This window comes from Lissotriton helveticus, chromosome 4_1, assembly GCF_964261635.1.
Source record: "Lissotriton helveticus chromosome 4_1, aLisHel1.1, whole genome shotgun sequence".
NCBI lineage: Eukaryota > Metazoa > Chordata > Amphibia > Caudata > Salamandridae > Lissotriton > Lissotriton helveticus.
The window spans coordinates 726233926-726257121 of NC_136063.1; the positions used below are offsets into that span (position 1 = coordinate 726233926).

The 23196-nt window shown below is 48.1% G+C and overlaps 1 protein-coding gene across 1 annotated transcript in view; it reads right to left on the reverse strand.

Moving 5' to 3' along the window:
• DSG2 (desmoglein 2) overlaps positions 1 to 23196 on the reverse strand; it is a 486965-nt gene that overhangs the window by 321660 nt on the left and 142109 nt on the right. Inside the window, exon 3 of the mRNA XM_078687378.1 lies at positions 22169 to 22297. Coding sequence (XP_078543504.1) covers positions 22169 to 22297 — 129 coding nt within the window. The remainder of the gene's footprint in view (positions 1 to 22168; positions 22298 to 23196) is intronic.

The window sequence follows — 23196 nt, forward strand, 5'->3', positions numbered from 1 at the left end:
GTGGAAGGAAGAATAAGTGAAAGGTCTCATATTTTATGATATTAAAAAACAACAACAAAACACAAAGAAATCGAGGCAATACAAGGTACCGCAATGGGCAATTCCAGCGGAAATATCTCTATTCTTAAACATATACACAGCAGATTTGGCTGCTAAAGAACAAGGTCCAGAAGCAGATGGACTTTTCATTAGGAAATGGATGATAAAGACTGCTGTAGAGATTATTGTGTTCAAATAACATGAAAACAACAAGATTGTAAACAACATTTCATGCAGTTTCTTCTTTTAAATTTATAGACAATGTTTCCTTGGAAGACCAACATTTAAAACGTTATTGTATCTGAATTGTTGACATTGAAACAAACCAGCTATGTCTTCACTAAGTAAGTGAGACGTCTGAAGTTGTTGTTCATGAAAATCAAATTATTTCTTGGTATGCGAGACCTGCAAAACAAGCCAATCGCAAAGCCTGAACAGAGTGCCCATGCTTTATATGCCCCTTTATGCTGCACTCATTTTCATATCAATCCTCAAAGCACTCACTGTTGGTACAAGCTTTGCTATGGGTTCAGATTTGTGATTCTGCGATCTATATATTCAACTTTCAAAGTATAAAATGTTCTCTCCTAAAGTTGTCACTTTTTAAATGCAATGTAAGGAAAAAGCTACTTACCCAGTATGCATCTGTTCTTGGCATATAGAGCTATAGAGTCATATGCTGTGCATAGATCGCCATCTAGTGTTGGGTCCGGATGTTTGCACTTTGTTTTTCTTCGAAGAAGTCTTTCCAGTTACGAGGTAGGTGACTCCTTTCGGTGACAGGGCGCATAGGCATCGATTCCATTGTTGGATTGTTTTCCCGCAGAGGGTGATAATGGAGTTAGTAAGAGTAGTAAAAGGAGATGTCCATTAATGCATGGATCTAAGTAAGATGTTACTGCAACAGGTATAGGTACCCAGGGAGGCGGGTAGGCACATATGACTAACGCTCTATATACCAAGAACAGATGCATACTGAGTAAGTAGCATTTTCCGTTCGAGGCATATGAGCTGTAGATCATATGCTGTGCATAGACTACATAGCAGTTATCTCCCCAAGCAGTGGCTAACCTTTATCTGTTGCAGTGGTTTCAAATAGTGTATGTAAAACTGCCTGGCCCACTCTAGCATGTTGTCTTGCTAACACATCTACACAATATTGTTTTGTGAATGTGTGTGGTGCAGACCATGTTGCAGCTTTGCATATGTCATCTATCGATATATTTCCTAAGAATGCCATAGAAGCACCCAGTTTGCGTGTAGAGTGTGCTCTAGGGGGAACTGTTAACGTTTGTTTTGCTTTTGCATAGCATATTTGAATGCAGTTGATAATCCACCTTGCAATTCCTGATTTTGATATGGGATTGCCTTTGTGTGGTGGAGCAAAAGCGACAAAAAGTTGATTTGTGTTATGGAAAGGTTTTGTCCTTTCTATGTAATAAAGCAAAGCTCTCTTCACATCTGATGTGTGTAGGGAATGTTCTGCTACTGAATCTGGATGAGGGAATAACACGGGTAACTCAATATATTGATTGATATGAAAAGCAGAAATGACTTTAGGAAGGAATTTAGGGTTAGTCCGAAGAACCACTTTATTTTGGTACATTTGTAAAAAGGGTTCTTCTATAGTTAATGCCTGAAGCTCACCCACTCTTCTGAGTGATGCGTTAGCCACGAGGAAATCAGTTTTCCATGTGAGAAATTGCAGTTCACATTTGTGCAATGGCTCAAAGGGTGGACCTATTAGTCTGGTGAGAACAATGTTGAGATTCCATACTGGAGCAGGTGGACGTCTTGGGGGAATGACTAGAGTCCCTCCATAAAGGCTTTGATCACAGGCGCTCTAAAAAGAGATGAACTATGTGAACCCAATACCCCAACTTACATGCCTTAAGACGGACAACTGACCTCCTCCCGCGACAGCCTTCTTGGCTGGTTTGAGGGGCTCTCCTCCCTTCCAACACCAGCGCCTGTTGAGCTGAGATGCTCGCGACCCTTCTCTGTCTACTGGGCCGGGTACGGAGCACCTCCACTGATCCGAGGAGCTCCGTGACCCAGGAGTGATCAGAGGCGTCCTTTGAGTCTGGCTGAATTGATCCCCACCCTTCCACACCGCTGATTTGAGACCTGAGGCGATTGCGTCCTTCCTCGGTCTGCCTGGCTGTGTTTGACAACCTTCTGCTGATCAGGTGAGCTATGTGGCTGGCGAGGGTCTGGTGACGATCAGGGAGTCTCCCGGGCAATGGCATCTCGTCCCTGCAGGTTGGTCCACGGGCCACCAAGCGGGATTCTTGCCTCGTGACAGACGAGTGGGCACAGGGAGAGCTCGGCGTTGACTAGTGAGGCACTGGGGCATAGTTTCTCATCCCAACTGATGTGTCAACAGGCCATGGAGCGGGACCTGCACAGTCTACGCCATTGGGTCGATAGACTGGTGTTGGGGGCTGACTCGTCAGGTTGGGGCCACATGGACGTAACTTGCTGGCAGGATGGCCCATGCACTTTGTTTGGCTACCTCCAGCTGCACGCCTTTGTTTGACCGGCAGACCTCCTCTCACTCCCGATCTGCAACTCACGGAGGGGAGAGGCCGGGATCATCGGATCTATATGATCTTGCGCTTTGGCTGGCTTGCTCCGACTGCCCCCACCGATCTTCTACTCACGGAGGGGCGAGATTGTGGCCATCTATTCAAACAATGGGGAATACCTGAGCGCGCACGTGGACTGGCATGCTCCGTCTACCCGCCATGACCGGCCAGCTGATTTCCCACCACTCGCCCCACTTCACGAGCAATGGCTGGCTATCCATAAGTGCTCAGGCTTGATAAGTGCCCGGGGCCTATGCTTTAATATCGATGCAACTGGCTAAAGGTCCATCGCCCCAAGATGGCACCTTCTTCGTTTTCCCAAAAGGGGCCTCTATCCACTTTGTCTGCCAAAGAATGTCCCCACTTCTCTTCTCCAAGTTACACCTCCACAAGATGGCGCCCGTGATTTGGTCCACAAACCAACGCTAAGGTCTCACAGCAATCCTTCACAGCATGAGCAGCTTTCAAAAGTGAGGTCGAACTAGCCCTCTCTACTTCGACTCGCACCTGATCTGATGGATTGTGAACCTGTAGTAGTACAACTCCCTCCTCCTCAATCATAGAATCAAAGTCTAAGGTAGGACTCCCTTCCTGGGTCATTTTAACAAGTATTGGACATTTTTTGCCAACCCACCCACCTTTGAATAACTGACCCCAAAATCCACTCTTAGACCGCATTATTTAAAAATATATATATTTAATTAGTATTCTCTTATACAGTCTCCCGCCGCAACTTACCTTCCCTGAAGTTTATAACTATTGCCCCTAACTACCCGGTCTAACTGACTCTGCCTACCCGATTGGCCCTCCATCGGTCTTACCAGATTTAATTTGTGAAATTAAACCGGCCTTTCCTACATACTCCTTTTCTGGGGGCCCCTCCCTCGCCAGGACACACTATCAAAATGGAGATAAGTCCCGATCCCACAGGATCCAATGCCTTAGTTATCAACTACCCTCCTAACCTCTCTAAAAATGCAGCCAAAAACACAATCACATACTCAAGGCTAGGCCCAAAACTTTAATCTGAGACGTCTACTTCTGTGCAAACAAAGGTAGTAGAGTTAATGACCTTATTTTCTACACCAGAAAAATAGCTTGCTGGCGGAACGTTTTTTACTCTATGCTCCGAATATCAGGCACCAGGAAAACACCTCATGGTCTCAAATTAACAACGGTGCCCTTGCTCACGCTGAACGCCAATACTACAATCGCCCTCTTCATCATAATACAAGCCTCCAATGTCAACCTAGTTAAGATGGTCAATATCTTCCCTTTACTCAAAAATGCGACCTCGGCGAAACCCAATGACCCCTAAACACTCCCTACCATTATTCAGGATCTATCCAGTCCTCCCCCCCCATCACAGCGGGGAGGGTCTTACTCATTCTAAAACATTCTTCGCCCTTAGATGACTGTAAAGCGGCTCTGTCCCCTGTTGTCTTGATCCAACCCTCTAAACCCCCCGTCTCATAAGGCGAGAGATTTTTTTGTTTTGGTTCGCTCTGCGCACAGCACTCCAGTCCTATTCCAACTGTTCCTCGAGCTGAGAGCTTCCCTAGTCACCCACTGTCATTGCTCTCAACAAAGGATCCTTCTTCCCTCATCCCTCTCTCCACGCCACCCACTGGGCCTAAGACCCACCATATGTCCTCCGCAGACCATGATCAGAAAAATCTATTCAATTCTGTTTGGACCATACCTGACTCAGCTCAATGGCCATCCCATCCTCGCTAATTTACCAACCTCACTATCTTAAAGACCATAGAACACCGCGAGTCCCTAACAATCAACTCCCTCCCTCAGAACTACACATCACCACCTCAGACCACAGGGACCTACGGTGAGGCCCCCCCTTCACTGCCGATATCCTAACACATCCTTTAACCCTCTCCCAGCACTCAGACTTGGTAGCATGCCTGGATGATATTTCTCTACAGTTGCAGCTTCTTACTGTTGAACTACTTGACTTGAAAGCCCTCTCAATTGATCACTTCCCCTTGATCAGCTCCTTCCTCACCTCTGCAAACTTGTCTAGAACCCTTCCTAGGGCTAAAGATCTCAGGGGTCAGCTTCTCCCCCCCTCCCCGTCCCATAAACTATACCCCTACCTAACGCCCTCTCCCGCCCCAGAAGATTAAAGGCCTACCTGGTGTCTAATGATATTAATGACCTACTTAACTATTACTCGCCTATGATCAACACCAACATACCTCCGGGAAAAATACAAACCATCCTCTCTAACCAAAGCAGAGAACCCCCTAACAACCTTGGAGCCATGAATATGGACAACCTCACGAGAGTGAATGTCACCCAGTCTCCTTCCCCCCTTAATCTGGTACGACTTAAATGTGGGCTACTCAACTGCAGGTCAGCCAGTAAACACGCCTCCGACATCTTCGACCTCAGCCAACACAAAGAGTCAGACATTATCATCCTCACTGAAACTTGCCTAAATCCCGCCTCCACTCCTATCCTAGACCTCCTACCCATGACACAATTAGTCTAGACAGAGTTTTGAAGTTAGTTGGTGGCCTAGTCTGTATTCACAGTAACACACTCTTGGTTTCTCTCTTGGAGTCCTCTACACCATCCTCCTGTGAATACCTTTGGCTCAGCATTTCAAGTAATAACCTGCCGGTGTGCAAACTTCACACTTTTTATCACCCCCCTGGTGACAATCCCCCCTTCATTGAGCAACTTATGGAAATCATCTCTTGCAATGTCGACTCAGTACTGTCCCCAATGTTCCTCTGTGATTTCAGCCTTCACTGGGATAACCTCAACGACCACGCTGTATCTTGCCGTAAATCATTCTTAGGTGATCAAGAGCTGATTCAGCATTGTAACCGGCCAACTTATAATAAAGGCGAAATTCTAGACCTAATCATCTCCAATGGTCAATTCATCACATTGGATACCATTCCTCCATGTGATTGGTCTGCCCACCACTGCATTCTCTTTTATATTAACAGGGAGGTTTCTATGAGGAAGGCCCAACCAACGAAATCAAAGATCTGGAAAAGGGACCTCAGATCCATCAATTCAGATGAACTAGCAGCCCACTATAAATCTGCCCTCTCCTCCAAAGCTGATCTGGTTTAGGTTCAGTTACTCACATACTTTTACAACTCTACCATCTCTAACATCATGGATGACATTGCACCACTCCAACAAAGAAATGTGTCAACAAAAATATCCAAACTGTGGTTCAATGAAAATGTAAACTCTGAAGGCCGCAATCTTAGGACAGCAGAACAATACTGGAAATCCAAACCCTCCCCGGACCGACTAAAACTCCTTAGAGATGTTAGGAGCTCCTACAACAAACAAATCAAGAGCGCTAAGGCAGTTTACTTTAGATACCAACTTGAGCATGCTGCTAACCGCCCCTAGAAACTTTTTGAACTGGTTAAACAGCAATCAGTGGTAGCTCCAAACCACTATGATTATGGCCCACCCTCATGCAACAAACTAGCTGCTTTCTTCACAAAGAAAGCAAGTCTCATCAACATTGATCTCGCTTCTAAAAAGGCTCTACTTCCATCCTCGGGGTCCGCACCACCTCCTGACTTATTTAAGAAGCTCATCCTGAACTCCAAGATCAATGCATCATGGGGCTCCTTCTCTCCCTTCAGTGAAAAACACATCAACAAGATTCTTCAGAGTATCAATCTATTTAATAATTTCAGCGAGCCAATCTAGAACGTCCTCATCCCCACCTGGACAAAGATTGTAAATGCTTCACTGTCACAGGGCTCGATCCCAGAGTGCCTAAAAGCAGCTCAGGTATCACCTATATTTAAAAAAAAACGAATGCGGAAAGGGGTGACTTTAAAAACTTCCATCCTATCTACAACACCCCCACCCTAACCAAACTCCTAGAAAAATGCGTCCAATCACAACTCTGTGCGCACAGAGAGAATTTCCAACTCCTAGACCAGCATCAATCTGCCTTTCGGAAGGGGCATAGCACTGAATCGACTCTCATTCACATCCAGAGTGACATTTAAAAATGCTCGACCAAAATGAATCCTGTCGCCTAACCCTCCTCGGCCTTTCCTCCACCTTCGACGCAGTCAATCATGATAACCTCATATCCATTCTGAAGAACAGGATGGGCTTCTCTGGTAAGGTGTTACAATGGTTCTTGTCTTTCCTCCACCACAGATCACAAAGAGTCAAGACAAACCACACTCTCGCCCAGCAGTCTCCAGTACTCATGGGGGTCCCCCAAGGTTCTGCCCTACCTCCTATATTCTTCAAACTGTTCTTGGAACCTTTAGCTAATACACTAAATTCCACGAACATTCTCTTCCATATGTATGCGGATGAAATGCAACTTTATTTAAAACACTCCTCCCCGGATAACTTCATCTCACTCAACACTATCCTAACGTCTACTCAAAACTGGTTAACCAAGAACCACCTCCTGCTCAACGCCTCCAAAACAAATTCCTTCTCATCTCTCCTCCGAACCACATCCCCAAGCCAGACCTTTTGCTGAATCCCCTTACTGCCTTCAACTGCTCCCCCTCATTATATACCCAGCCAAAACTCTCAGAATCACACTGGACAGACATCTGAACATGAAGAATCATAGCAATGTGTGTAAGAGAGCTAATCATTTGATGAGGACTCTCAGAAATATCAAACTATTCCTTCCACAATCTGATTTCAAGCAGGTGGTCCAAGCGCTTGTGTTACCAAGACTTGTTTATGGCAGCGCTACGCTCTGTGGCCTCCCCAAATATACCTTAGCTCCACTAAGGGCATCTATAAACGCTGGAGCTTAACTGGTTACAGGTACCAAAAGAAACGTGCACACATCCTCAGTCCTAAAATCCCTTAAATGGTTTCCTTACAAAGCTCAAGTTCAGCTAAAGATGGCTTGATTGGCACACAAAGCCCTCCATTTCAAAACCCCCAGATACCTAGCGCAAAACTTGAACTTCAGGGGGTGGTAGACCCTCTTTAAGTGCGAACTCTTTCCTCTTGAAACCACAAATCTATAGAAAAAAACAAAAACCTGCCAACGAGCCTTCTCTGGCACTGCCCCGAAGATCTGGAACTCTCTTCCACCGGAAGCACGCAGACTCTCCTCCACGGCTGCTTCCCAAATGTAAGATAATAGATTCCTAATTAACAAGTTCTTACCTTAAATGGGTTATGATCATCCATTCGAAGTCTCTGATCCTACACCTGTTCGACCTTCATTTGATGCTACTCTTCTGTACCTTACAGTTTGCCCCCTTCTTAGCTCGCTATATATTAGCTGTTGCATTATTCTCCTTTTACCCCTTTGTATGGTAATATTCATGTTTGTTATGCTTTTGTCGATATTGCACTTATTACCTTCCTTCCATCTTTTTGTAAAGCGCTCTGATATCCTTCGGGTTCTTGTTTGCGCTATATAAAACTTCATAGATAAAATAAATAAATACATTGAAGAGGGTGTGGAGGGCCGGGAACGTTCCTACATATTCAGTGGGAGTGTGAGAAGGTCCGTGATTTTTGGACGAGGATACACTTGAAGATGAGTGAAGTGCGGGGCGTGCGGATCGAGTTGGAAGCGCGTCGCTGTTTGTTGAATTTCTGGGAGCCCTCCGACCTCTCGTGCCATGGCAAGATCTGGGTCACTCTTGCTTGCGCAATTGCCAAGCGCAATATTGCTCAACTCTGGGGTGCAGCTCAGGCACCTCGGGTTAGGAAGTGGATGGAGGACCTTGACTGGTGTATGTTCCGGGAGAGGTCTGTGTGTGTATCTAGGGGACGGCCTCGCAAGTGGGGTAAGATCTGGGGTGTCTGGAATGCTTATCGTGGGGACATTTGTACACCACCTGAGATGGACCCTGCCGGCGTGGACTTGGAAGACACTTAAACCTATTCTTTATATTTTGCCTTATTTGTCTACATCTGGAAGTCTATGTTCTCTATATGTATATGTCAAAGTACTCCATGCGCCCTGGTCAGTTTTGAGTTATGTAATGTCCTTTGTTTAATAAAAAGATGTTTAAAAAAAAAATTTGATGTTGTCTATTCTGGAGGAATGCCACTATTCCAGCCAGATGTAATCGTATGGAAGTTTATGCTAAATTGGACCGTTGTAGATGTAACAAATAACATATAATGTTTTGTACAGAAGCATCGAGCGGGTTGATGTGGTTGTTATTACAGTATATTACAAACCACTTCCACTTTGCTGCATAGCAGGCTCATGTAGCAGGACGTCTAGCCTCTTTGATATTATTCATGCAGACTGGTGGTAAATTAAGATAGCCAAACTCTAAGAATTCAGGAGCCAGGTCGCCAGATTCACTTGAGTGGGGTCCGGATGTCTTGTGTCTCCATAGCTCTGTCTGCGAAGATTTGGTGTAAGACGTCGATTTTGGCGAGGAACTACTGAGAGTTCCAATAGGGTTGTAAACCATGGTTGCCGTGCCCTTGTGGGAACAACAAGGATTAGTTTGAGTTTCTGAACCACTAATGGCATGACTGGTTGAGGCGGAAAAGCGTAAGCAAATATCCCTGACCAATTCATCCATAGTGCATTGCCTTTGGACAATTGGGGTGGATACCTAGACGCGAAGTTTGGGCATTTTGCGTTTTGGTATGTGGAGAACGGGTCTATGTGAGGGACTCACCAACGGTGAACGTATGGATGGAGAACCTGAGGGTGGAGTTCCCATTCGTGTATTTGCTGTCTCTGCTGAGGAGATCTGCAATCTGGTTGTTGACTCCTGGGAGATCTCCCGCTAGGAGATAAAGTTTGTGCTGAATAGCCCACCTACCTCCAGATGTCTTGGGCCAAGCGGGACAGTTGGAGAGAGTGTACCCCCCCTTTTTTTGTATGTAATACATAGCTGTTACGTTGTAACGCTTTGAGTGCTAGGAATATTGTAAGCAGCTCTAGGTGATTGATGTGGAGCTACTTCTGTTGCTGGCTCCACAAGCCTTGCACTGTATGCTGTTGTAGATGAGCTCCCCAGCCAGGGGTGGACGCGTCTACTGCCAGTACTATCTGTGTAACCGGGTCTATGAATAGCATCATTTTGATCAATTATGTGTGTTCCACCACCTCAGAGAGCAATGAGTAGGGCTGCTTACCAACACTAGATCGGTTAATAGACCTGGAGACTGGTTCCACTGACTGGCTAAGCATTCTTGAAGTGGACGCATGTGCAATCTGGCATGGGGAACGGTCATGATGCAGGATGACATAATTCCCAGTAGCTGCATGTACGTTTGAGCTGGAATCCAATCGTTGGGTTGAATGCGGAGAACTAAAGCCTGAATATTTCGAAGTCTAGCTGAGCTGGGAAAAGCGAGAGTTTTTTGAGTATCTATTGTGGCTCCTAGGTAGTCCTTTGTATTGGTTGGTTGGAGATGTGACTTTGGCACATTGAATGTGAACCCTAGTTGATGCAGTAGCCGAAATGTCTTGAAAATGTGCTGCAGACATTGTTGGTACATGTTGGCTTTGATGAGCCAATCGTCTAAGTATGGGAAGACGTGGATGCTTTGTCGCCTTAGTTGAGCAGCTTCTACCGCCTCACACTTTGTGAAGACTCTAAGGGCGGTGGTGACACGGAATTGGGAGTACCCTGAACCGATAGTGATGACCCACTACCACAAACCTGAGGAATTAGCAATGCGCAGGGTGAACTGGTATATGAAAGTAGGGTCTTTCAGATCTAGAGTAGATCGAAAGTCGCCTTTCTGTAGCAGAGTAAGTTGTCGAATGTAAACAAAACAAATTAGGAAAGTTAAGGATAATCGTGGACCTAAATATCACATGTCATGAACATATTTATGCACCCTCTGTTAGTCCGTATCAAAAAATATTTTTTATTATTAATACAAACAATTTTACTTTATGTACACATTAAAAGGAGAGAGAAGAAAAAGAGGAATGATGGTCCTCTGTAGTCAATATTGCACTAAGATTACATGAAAGGATTATGGTTCCTATCATGAATCCAGCCACTACAAAAATACATTTTTCAAAGTGTGAACACCACATGCCTTTAGGATTGGAAATATTCCTAATGTTCAATATTTATCAAGACATATAAATAGTGTAAAAATATCACTTAATTTTATATAGAGGACATTCATTTCTGGCATGGCTCTTGAAAATCTGTGTCCTATGCGTGTTTCGGCAGTACGCCTTCATCAGGAAGCCATGTACATAACCAATGAAACCTCGTAGAGGAAGTGGTCTGACCTGAATGTACCAGTTGAGTTCTCTGAGATCTAAAATTGGTCTGAGAGAGTCGTCTTTTTTGAGAATCAGGAAATAAAAGGAGTATACGCCCGACCCGTGATGTTGGAGCGGCACATGCTCTATAGCCCCTTTTAGAAGTAGAAACTGAACCGCCTGTTTGAGGAGGTATGGATGGTCTGGTGATCGTTTATGGTGCTTTGGTGGCATATTTGGAGGCGTGTTGATAAATTCCAGGCAGTAACCAGAACAGATAATTTCGAGTACCCAATTGTATGCTGTTATTGATTGACAGATTGATAGAAAATCTGAGTCTTCCCCCAACCGGTGTTGAGTAATCGGGGGGGACGTGAAGGCAAGTCACTGCTTTGTGTTGGTGGGGGAGTTGCGTGTGTTTCAGCTCCATCCCCTGCCCTTACCATTATCCTGCTCTTACAGTTGTTACCTATGTAACCTCCCCTGAAATAACCCTTAGATGGAAAGGGTTGGTTATTGCCCTTATAGGTGAAGGTTGCTTCTGATGAGGTATTTTTGGAACCTCCTCAGTAAAAAGATCGCCAAAAGGAAGCACGAACATGTGTGGACTGAAGGGCTCCCATATATTTGGCTACCTCAGTATCTTTCTTCATTAACTCAAGTGAAGAATCTACCGCTGGCAAATAGATGTTCCTTATCGAATAGGGTATTTAAAAATAGAGGTTTGAACCCCAGGTTTAAAACCAGCTATACGGAGCCAGGCGTGCCTCCTTAACATGACACTAGTATTTATAGCTCTAGCAGCAGTGTCTGCAGCATCTAGAGAGCATCTTATTTGATTGTTAGCCATAAGTTGCCCTTCCTGAACCAGAGCTTGTGCTTTTGATTTGTGTTCCGGGGCGAATATTGGATCAGTTGTTCCATTTCATCCCAGTTCGCGCGGTGGGCTCGCGCAAACAGCGCCTGAGTGTTGGCGATGCGCCAGAAATTGGCTGTTTGAGAAGCTACCCTTTTTCCCGAAGCATCAATAAGCTTTGATTCCTTATCAGGAGGTGGAGCCTCTCCTGTTGTCTGAGTTGGATCTTTTTCATGCATTGGACACAACCAGGGAGTCTAGTGGCAATTTACCCCGTATTTATACTGGGTCTGTTGATGCTGGCTTGTACTTCTTGTCCACTCTAGGGTTAAGAATAAGAGCCCTGACTGTCATTAAAAATGTCATCTACATGCCGGACCATCACTTTAAGCATGGGTAGTGTATGTGATGACTTCTGTGTGGTACTGAGGGTTTCAAAGAGGAAATCCTCTTCTAACTACTCCTTACGCAGACCCCCCAGGATATAGCAGCATGGATTAGTAAATTTAGCGGCACAAATATGGAAATTTAGCAGCATTTTTGCTGCACTTTATTTTTCTCGTAATCATCCATTTTCATCTTTTGTAAAAGCGAATCACTGCTAATACATTGACCATCTTCCACAGTATGCGGTCACTGATCAGGGCATTGTCTAGACACTTTAGTGAAAGCAAGTAAACAAATCTGCTATTAATTTGGTATATTTAAGGTGTGATTTACTCTTCTGGGACCGCCTGCCTTCGCCGCCCGGGCTCTAAATTGTAACTTTGCAGGCTACAGTTGAGTACATTCAAGATCCGATTCTCATCTGTATAGGTTATCAATACAGAGATGTTTCAGATTGGCCAGTGTGGTAGCCCCAGCTCCAGTACGCCTGACATTGTCCCGGGCTTTTGGATTTTATCCTGACTGGCATACTTTTACTTATAACCCTTCCAGTATTTAGCAATATTCTGCGCTGTTTATATCTCCGCCTCTCGAGAACCATTCCAGACTACAGTGGGGGCCCACTTCATGTGTTTGATTTATTTATCGATAGACATCACTCTTTTGAGTGACAGTTACTCATGCTTACATTAAACTTTTTGTGTTGATGTCACCTTTCAAAACTCACATCGAACTACAGTACTTTTTTTTGCACTTTTATTTATTAATAGATCACTATATATTAAAAATATTGTTTTGATTTAATAGGATTGTCTGGCACTCGTTATTCTCACCTCCGTAGGGACCACTTCTGTTCTGTAATAGTGCTTACACCAGGACCCTTGGATACCTAGGGGTTATCTTGTTTTTCTGTAATAGAGGATAGACCCTGATAAGTAACTTCACTGGTTTTTATTTTCGAGTAGCACGCGTGTGCACACCCTCCCGTCAGCCACCAGAACAGTCCTTGCTCCCCTTTTATCGTGTTCTGTGCACAGCACTCCTTCAACCTACGTAATCTTTAAAACCAAGAAAAAGCCCCCCTTAAAATACATTAGATAAATAAATACAACTTTATTTCTAACGAATAAGCCCTAAATAATTACCCAGAAATATTCTGCCCGAACTAATCTGAAAAACGAAAAAGTAGTCAAATCGAAACTCTGATTTAGTGAACGTTCTCGCCCCTCTTGTAATAGAAATAAAAAAACAGAACTTTCAACACACTAGCAGGCGTGGTCACAGGAAACCCATCGCCTATCGTGGTGAAGGAGCCATTAGGGAGTAGAAGAGATCACTTGGCAGACAGGAGTATGATGCGAAAGGGCTCTGTGCACTCTTTATTCCTGGTCCTTACTTCTTGATTACCAGAGCATTTTGCTTCAGTTTATTTCTACTGCTCATCAAATAAAAAAGATGTGTTTAATGCATAATGTATGCATTCTGATCTTTCCAGGAACTCCACATGTGCACTGTTTTCTTCAGGTTTTCCCTGCATTGCTTCATTTGTGCGGGCACTTTTGTAAAAATGTTGTGAATTTTACAGAAGTGCCGATTTCACAGCAAATCGCAAAATCACGAAATCCTGGAGGGTCTGCTTATGTAGCTGCACCCCATGATAGTTGGCAGGTCTACCCAGTAATTCAATGTAGCCTAAAGCACAAGTTACTACTTGTGTAACGATATATCTGTAAGAGACATTAGTTAGTATTAGATTCCTTACCTTAGAATATCCTCAGGCGTCAGACTGGATCCGGAAACTTTTGCGTAGCAGTACCCTTGCGCGTCGGTAGGCGTCGTCTGCGGCTACGCGTCCGTCGTTGGCGTCGTGGGCGCCGTGAGGACGTCGTCGGAGTACTTAGACGCCGCCTCCGCGTGCGGACGTCAGTTCTTAGACACAGCTTTTCCACGCCAGAAACGCAGAGCCATGTTAAAAACCAACACTGGTGCCATTGAAACTAGGGCCCTGAAAGGGGACAACCCTAACCCTAGATATTGGTTTAGCAGAACGGGGAGGATGGGTGGGTCGGTAAGGAATCTAATACTAACTAATGTCTCTTACAGATATATCGTTACACAAGTAGTAACTTGTGCATCTGAAAGAGACACGTTAGTATTAGATTCCTTACCTTAGAATAGATACCCCAGCAATACCAACCCCGGTGGTGGGTCTGCGAACCAATAATCACACCGGAAAGTCCTGGAGGACGGAACGGCCAAAGAAGCCATCCCTCCGGACTTGGCTGTCCAGGCAGTAGTGTCTCGCAAACGTGTGCAGCGATGCCCACGTAGCTGCCTGACAGATGTCTTGTAAGGGCACACCCCTGCCCAGGGCAGTGGTAGTCGCCGTGGCTCGGGTGGAATGAGCCCGCAATCCAGCCGGGGGCTCCTTCCTAGCCAAAGAGTAGCATGCCTGGATACACAAGATGATCCACCGGGAGATGGTCCTCTTGTGCACCGCTTTCCCCTTCTTAGCGCCCACGTAACCAACAAAGAGCTGGTCATCCACCTGGAACTGGCGTGTGCGACTCAAATAAAATGAGAGCGCACGTTTTGGGTCCAGACGGTGGAGTCGCTCTTCCTCTTTAGAGGGATGCGGTGGCGGGAAGAAGGTTGGCAAGGTGATAGACTGCCCGATGTGGAAGGCCGTGACAACCTTGGGCAGGAAAGAAGGTTTGGTACGTAGCACCACTTTGTCCGGATGGACAGAAAGGAAAGGTGGAGTACAAGAAAGAGCCTGGAGCTCACTCACTCTCCTGGCAGAGGTGATGGCAACCAGGAAAGCCGTCTTCAAAGTCAGAAGGCGAAGAGGACAGTTGTGAAGTGGCTCAAAGGGAGCGCACATCAGAAAGGTAAGAACCAGGTTCAAGTCCCACTGAGGCATCACAAACGGAACAGGAGGAAACGTGTGTGTGATGCCCTTAAGAAATCTGTTTACAATAGGGGACTTGAACAAAGAAGGCTGATCAGGTAGCCTGAGAAAGGCCGAAAGGGCAGAAAGATAGCCCTTGATAGTGCCCAGAGCAGAGCCCTGCTGGGCAAGAGATAGAAGGAAGAGAAGAACCTCAGAAAGAGGGGCAGCAAGAGGATCCACAGCCTTTGCTGTGCACCATGCCACAAATCTGTTCCACCTGCAGGCGTATACCGACTTTGTGGAGGGACGCCTGGCTGCCAGAATGACGTTACAGACTTCAGGAGGCAAGTCAAATGGCCTCAACTGTCGCCGCTCAATCTCCAAGCATGGAGGTGGAGACTGGACAGGCTCGGGTGGAGGACCGTCCCCTGCTGCTGCGACAGAAGGTCCTCCTGAAGAGGCAGACGAACCGGGGGATCGACTGATATATTGAGTAGCTCTGGATACCAGTACCTTCTCGCCCAGTCCGGAGCCACAAGGATGACTTGGGCCCGGTCGCGCTTGATCTTCTTCAGCACTCTGGGCAGAAGTGGTATAGGCGGAAAGGCGTACAACAGACCGCAACTCCACTCGCGACGAAAAGCGTCTCCGAGCGAGTGCCGCCTTGGAAATTCCAACGCGCAGAACAGATGACATTGCGCGTTCTCTTTGGTGGCGAATAGATCTAACCAAGGCTCTCCCCATCGCTGAAAGAGGCCTTGCGCCACGTCCGAGTTCAGACGCCATTCGTGATCCATCATGCACCGACGGCTGAGCTCGTCCGCCCTGGCGTTCAGAGAACCCGCCAGGTGTTGAGCCACCAGGGTCACGCCCTGGCGTTCCAGCCACTGCCAGAGGCGCTGAGCCTCCTGGCAAAGGGTCCATGACCCCACCCCGCCCTGTTTGTTGCAGTACCACATGGCGGTGGTGTTGTCCGTGAACACCTGCACTACACTCCCCCGGACAGAGGGGAGGAATGCCTTCAGCGCTAGACGAATCGCCCGCAACTCCAACAGGTTGATGTGGAGCCGGGCCTCCGCCGGAGACCAGAGGCCTCTGATCTCTGCCTCTCCCATGTGGCCTCCCCAGCCCTGGAGGGACGCGTCCGTCACAACTACGTGCTCCGGTTGGGGATGGTAGAGGGATCTGCCGCTGACCGAATCGCGGTCTGTGAGCCACCACTGTAGCGGTCTTGCAGTGCCCTCCGAGATCAGGACGTGGTCGGACAGATTGCCCTGATGCTGGGCCCACTGAAACTTCAGGTCCCACTGCAGAGCCCGCATCCGCCACCTGGCGTGATGCACCAGAAGGATGCAGGAGGCCATCAGCCCCAGAAGCCGCAGCGTCAACCTGACCGAGACCCGGGATAACGGCTGAAAGATGGGAATCAGAGCCTGAATATCCCGGACCCGCTGTTCGGGTGGATAAACCCGAAACTGCGCCGAGGAACCGCTCCGATGAAGAGGAGCTTCTGAGAGGGACACAGGTGCGACTTTGGCACATTGATGGAGAACCCCAGCTGGTGCAGGAGGTCTGCCGTAGTCTGGAGGTGGCTGACGACTGTCAGGGGCGAGCCCGCCTTCAACAGCCAGTCGTCTAGGTAGGGGAAGACTGAAACCCCGAACCTGCGCAGATGAGCTGCGACCACCGCCATCACCTTTGTGAACACCCGTGGGGCGCTGGTAAGGCCGAAGGGGAGCACGGTAAACTGAAAGTGCTCGTGGCCAACCGTGAACCGCAGGTAGCGTCGGTGGGCCGGCAGGACGGGGATGTGGAAATAAGCGTCCTGCAAGTCCAACTCTACCATCCAGTCTCCAGGGTCCAGGGCAGCTAGGACAGGAGCCAATGTCAGCATCTTGAAGTTCTCCTTCCGGAGGAAGCCGTTGACGTTCCGTAGATCCAAGGTAGGGCGTAGGCCCCCTTTGCCCTTCTTGGGTACCAGAAAGTAGTGGGAGTAGCAACCACACCCTACTTCTGGCCCAGGAACGCGCTCGATGGCCCCCTTGGCCAAGAGGGCCGTAACTTCCTCCTGCAGAAGTCGCAAGTGATCCCCCGATACACGGTGGTTCTGCGGTGGCATGGCTGGAGGAGTCGCCTCGAAGGGGAGGGAATAGCCCCTTCGGACGATTTGCAGCACCCACCTGTCCGAAGTGAGGTGGTGATGGCGAACCCTGCCCCCCACTGGCGTCACATGGGCCTGAAAGCACGGACTAGGAGGGTTTTGAGGCGGATGCTGCGGGGGAAGGTGTGGACTGACCTCGCCGCTGCCCCCGACCGCCCGGACGGCGGTTCCCACGGCCGCCACCGCGTTGGGTATTGCTCTGCGGAGCGTGGCTGGCGGCGCGTGTGGGCGCACCCCTTCCGTGGCCACGAAAGGAGTGAAAGGCAGCCGATTGCTGGCGCTGGCCCGAGAGGCCCAAGGACTTGGCCGTAGCCCTGGAGTCCTTAAAGCGCTCAAGCGCATGGTCTGCCTTGTCGCCAAAGAGGCGACGGCCACCGAACGGCATGTCCATGAGTGTGCTCTGGACATCAGCCGAGAAGTTGGCGGACCTCAGCCAGGCGTGGCGTCTGACCGCCACCGTCGTTGCCATCGCTCTACCTAGCGAGTCGGTGGTATCCAGCCCACACCTGATGGAATACTTGGCTGCATCCCGGCCCTCCACAAGGGCTTGGCCGAGTTTGGCCCGTACCTCCAACGGACACTCTGGCAGCACTTCCCCGACCTTATCCCACACAGAGTGGGTGTAACGTCCCAAGAGGCAGGCGGTGTTGGAAGACCGCAGGCCTAGACTAAGGGATGAGAAGATCTTCTTCCCATACTGGTCATACCTCTTGGATTCCCTGTCCGGCGGGGCCGACGGGAATGCGGTCTGGGAATTGGAGGCCTGGATGACCAGGCTCTCGGGGGTAGGGTGGGAGGACAGGAAACATGGGTCACCCGGGGCTGGGCGTTGGCGTCTGGCCACGTTCCTATCTACGGGCGAACCCGTAGCGGGCTTGGACCAAGTGCCCAGAAGAACGTCGGTCAAGGCCTCATTAAAGGGCAGCAGAGGCTCGGCCGAGCTTGACTGCGGTTTAAGGACCTCAGTGAGGAGGTTAGTCCTCACGGCCGCGACGGGGAGTTCAAGGCCCAAGGCCTTGGCAGCCCTCATCAGCACCACACTATACGTTGCCCCCTCCTCCGAAGCCACGGTAGGAGGGGAGACAAAACCAGTGTCTGGAGAGGTGTCCAGGCCACTGGCCTCCCCAAGGTCTCCTGTCCAGTCCTCATGAGACTGACACTCCCTGGCCAGAGGGTCCTCAGACCCCTCCCAGTCCTCTTCATCGCCCATCTCCGGAAACTCAGGGTTCTCAACTAATGGGGCCTGATCATAAAAGTGAAATTCACCAAACGACGTCTGGAGCGGCGCCCATCGGGGCCGTCCCGACAGCTGAACAGGAATGAAGGTGGAACCGGGGACGGCGCTGCCCGAGGACGGCGCCGGAGGCGACACCTGCGGGTCCGACGCCGGGGAGGTCGTAAGATCCACCGGCGACGAACCAGATCCCGAAGGAGGTCCAGCGGCGTCCTGCGGCGCCAGGCCCGAAGGCGCCGGCGGCACCGGGACAACTGAACCCCTCGGCGCCGGGCCCGAAGGCGCCGGCGGCGTCGGGATAGTGGGGACCTGCGGCGCAGGGCCCGAAGGCATCGGCGGCGTCGGGGCCGAAGCACCTGACGGCGTCGGGGCCGGAGCCGCCGACCCGCTAGGGGCCCCAGATGGGTCCGCTGGGCCCGAAGGCGCCGCGGAGCCCGTCGGAGGAGAGAGTTTCCTCATGGCCATGAGGAAGCGTTCGATCTTCTCCTGCGACGCGTTCAGCCCAGGGACCGGAGGGTGTGGAGCTGCACGCGGCGCCCGCGACTCCGACGGAGCCGCATGGGTGGTGTCACCCGAACCCCCGGCCGCATCGTGCGAGCGTCGGGGGGAGTCCGAAGAGCGATGACGCCGCTTGGACTTCTTGTGCCTCTTACCTGACGACGACTTCGACCCGGAGGAGTGCGGCCTACCCTCGGAACTGTGGTGGCTCTGAGCCCGCGACCTGTCCCTCGACCTCCCATGGGATCGGGACCTCTCGCGGCGCGGGACCGACTGCCGGAGTTCGAGTCGCCTGCGGGACCGCTCCCGCCTGGCTTTCAAAGAGAGGGCCCGGCAGTCGGAGCAGGCCTTGTCGTCGTGGTCGACGCCCAGACAAGATAAACAGACGCGGTGAGGATCCGTGACCGACATCAGGCGGTCGCAATCGTCACAGTGCTTGAAGCCGGGCATCCCTACGGCACCGTTCGGAGTCGAGAGACTCGATATACAATCAAAAAGTGATCAAAAAAGTTAGTCAAAAATTGACTAGGGTTACTGCTTTTTCCAGATCTGCGCTTGCTGGCGCGGAAAAAAGAAGAACTGACGTCAGCACGCGGAGGCGGCGTCTAAGTACTCCGACGACGTCATCACGGCACCCACGACGCTGACGACGGACGCAGAGCCGCAGACGACGCCTACCGACGCGCAAGGGTACTGCTACGCAAAAGTTTCCGGATCCAGTCTGACGCCTGGGGATATTCTAAGGTAAGGAATCTAATACTAACGTGTCTCTTTCAGATCCATCATCTGGTGGAGAGGGCTTGGTAGGGTACAGGTCGGGATCATTGCTTATGGGCGAATTGGTGTTATAATCGTCCCATGGGTCTTGTATTGGCTGATCATCATCCCTATCCTGATCATCATCCTGGTTGTCAGGTGTATATGGTGGTGAATGTTCAGATGAAGTTGGTTGAAGCTGAGGAGGAAGGTGGTGATGAAGGAAGAATAGGTGGAGGAAGAGGAGGAGGGGAAGGGCTAGTTCCAACACATCTCTTCTTTAACGGGATGTGATATTCTTCTTCTACATCAGCCCTTCTTTTCGGAGTCACGTTTGTGGTGATATGGACAGTCTGTCAATTTATATACAAAAGTTTTTGCTTTGGATCTGAATGGGGCATTGAAACTGGGTTTTGTAGTTGTTTTCTGCACTTCTGTCTGTTTCAGCAACAATGTTTTCGGTGCCGGAGTCGAAACAGTTGATGTCTTAGGATGCAATGATTTTTTCGGGCCCGAATGGTGGGGGTCGGTGCCGGACTTGTGTTTTGACCCCGAAAGTTTGGGCTCCAAACTTGGTTTGGAGAGTCTTTTCGGAGCCTGAAGACTTTTTGGTAGGCTTCGATGCAGAGCCAGAGGGTGGGGCGTCAGAAGTGTGATCTCTGTGCCGACCGGGGCCCGAGGGTTGGACTGGAGCCTTGTTTTTAATTGAAATTGTGTCTTGGGATGAGGGGGTGGGGGGGCTTCACTCACGGTACGTTGACCATATGCGATGTTCTCCTCTTGGTCGGATTCGAGATCTGCGATGTTGACCTGGTCCCCCTTTGTTCCCATTTATTTGCGGGTTTATATCACTCTTGAATCAACTCCCGAAGGAGTATCTCTGCGCCCAAAACACCAGAAACAGATCCAAGAGCACAAACAATTGAGAAAGAATTAGTTCTGAAACATAAATGTTTTCAGCATTTTTCTGAAGCTGAAATGATCTATACACTGCCTGAGCATCAGTGGGAGCTTGTTCCATAATGTAAGGCCAACTACGGACAATGGCCTCGCTGGCCTCTTTGTCAGACTGTTGACCGAAGATGTCCGGAATGGAGCTTGGGTGCTGGCTCCGCATGTCATAACGTCGAACCAGACGGTCGCGAAGTGTTTTCATGAAGCAGAAAGCCTGTGTTCAGGGGACAAATACAGGTTACACACTTCGTATGAGTCGGTGTGCAGGTATTTCATGTGACACCAAAGGCAGAATTTAAAGGGCGTTTGTTCCAACAACTGCAGGTCAACCTGACGCGGTTAGGCCTGAAGGCCTTCCACAAACTTTCCACTCGAACGATTACTTAAAGTAATTACAATACAAGATAGAAAGGGATACTCGATTTAAAACAATGACGTTGAGGGTGAGAATCTTGTGAGCGGAGGGAAACCCGAAGGAACGGTGTCGAACAGGAGTGCAACGATATACATCTAATCCCGATGGCAGAAAAAACAATCTAACAATGGAGTCGAGGCCCATGCACACTATCACCGATAGGAGGAGTCACCTACCTTGTGACTGGAAAGACTTGTTGGAAGAAAAAGAAACTGCAAACATCCGGACCGAACACTAGATGGCAATCTTTGCACAGCTTATAATCTACAGCACATATGCCTCGAACATACTGTTATTACTATTGTGATGAAGTATAATTCATTATGACATGAATTCACTAATGGTTTTTGTACATCTTTTTGAACAGGTCTTGAATCTCAGGTAAAATCCACTCACCCTAGGCTAACTTATGTGAAACACTCTAGCAAACATCTCCTGTTCTAAATGTGCCTTAAACACACTAAAAGTGCTGGGATGAAATCTTTTAAATAATCTAGCAACTGCTCAGGGTAGCAAACCACTGCATTGCTTTTTTAGAGCACTAGTCAACCTCAGATTAGACCCAGCCATGTGCAATTTAGCTTGGGTTCAGCTCCAATGAGGCCAGTCCAGCCTGAACTGCCAAGACGGGGCATCAGTGAACCAGCGAACAAGCAACCCAAGACCGGTTTCTGCCTTCCTAGGTCTCTTCAATTAGATGCAGCTTGATACCAGCGCACAGTCAGCGAAAAAAACATCTTGCCATCTCTTTCACACTAAATGCCGGACTTAAAAGACCCAACTAGGCCAAAACTAGCCTGGGTTGCTGGTGTTCTAGTTCCGAGATCACCTAGCTTGGCTATGTGTTTGTGAAATCTTTTGGCATACAAGGGGTTCTTCAGTACTGCAAATAAGGAGACGAGATAAGATAATGTCACATACAAAATAATTCAATTTCAGCAGAAATGTGATGTTTAGTTTTTTTGTTTTAAAAAAACCATCAGCAGTATTAAAAAGCATAAAGGATATTTTTAGTACAGACTGCATTTGCTTCGATCAAATTTTCCACATCCAGATACTGGTGTCAAAATGTTTGGAGTGGAATCAACTATGTCGGAGACAATACCCAGCCATTTGTTTTTCCACACAGCAGAGATTTAGAATCAGTAAAGATAAAAAAAGAATGCAGCAGCGATTATTCTATTTACCTTTGCAATTGGATTCTTTTTGGAATTGTCCTGCTCTTCATAAATGCTTACAGGAGGTATGATCCATTCACGTTTTTGTCTCGCAAAAACATTGTCCCGGGATAGAGGATTCTTTGCTCTTCTTACAACCTATAACAACAAAAAACTTTAAACATTCAAATAATCACCATGACGCTTAGTTATGCATTACAGTATCGCAATTTCAATATATCATTACAAAAAAGCTACTAACAATGTTTATGAAACCACAACACCTGCCTACATAGAATTATACTTCACATTGGCTTCAAATTGAAAAGTGGCATATTGTGCCCCATAACAGATTCCACCATGGAAGAGCTGCATAAACTGAAAGACTGATGCATGTACACACAAACTTTAGCCTCCGGTGGGCTTCCCTAACAGAAAGATAATAAATTTTCATTTACAAAATATTGAAATTCGTTATCTGGCTAGGAAAAGTTAACGTAGTGTACTCTGTAAAGAAAGGAATAAAACAACACTTGAAAGTGACCTTCTATATTCTTTCATAACATCAACAAGCTTTGAAATGCTGGAGACTAAATCCTGGCTGAAAGACATCTACATGCCCTCCAAATACATTTCCTATCTAAAAGCGGCAACTTAAAAATCGTTTCCTAAAACAACCTCCTGCAACCGAGGGCAATGCCTGCATATTTTGGCTAGCACAGTACCACGTCCAGTTAAAGGCCATCTTGCCAGTCAACTGGTCAGACCTTCAATAGATCCTCCTCAATGCAAATAAACTTTTCACTACAAAATACAAAACCTTAACTACAACACTAGAAAATGCCATCAAAATCCATGAATGTAATCTGCCATAAAGCCTCAACCTATCCCACTTGAACACGCACACTTTCCTCAGTTTTCGCAGCAACGTTTTCAATACATTTTGAATAAATCACAATAGGACCCATCCATGAAGGACCTTAATTGGTCTTTGTATTGAGATCAAGGTGATCTGATGGCATCGAGAAAATCTTTTAGATCTCACCCAATCAGCCGAA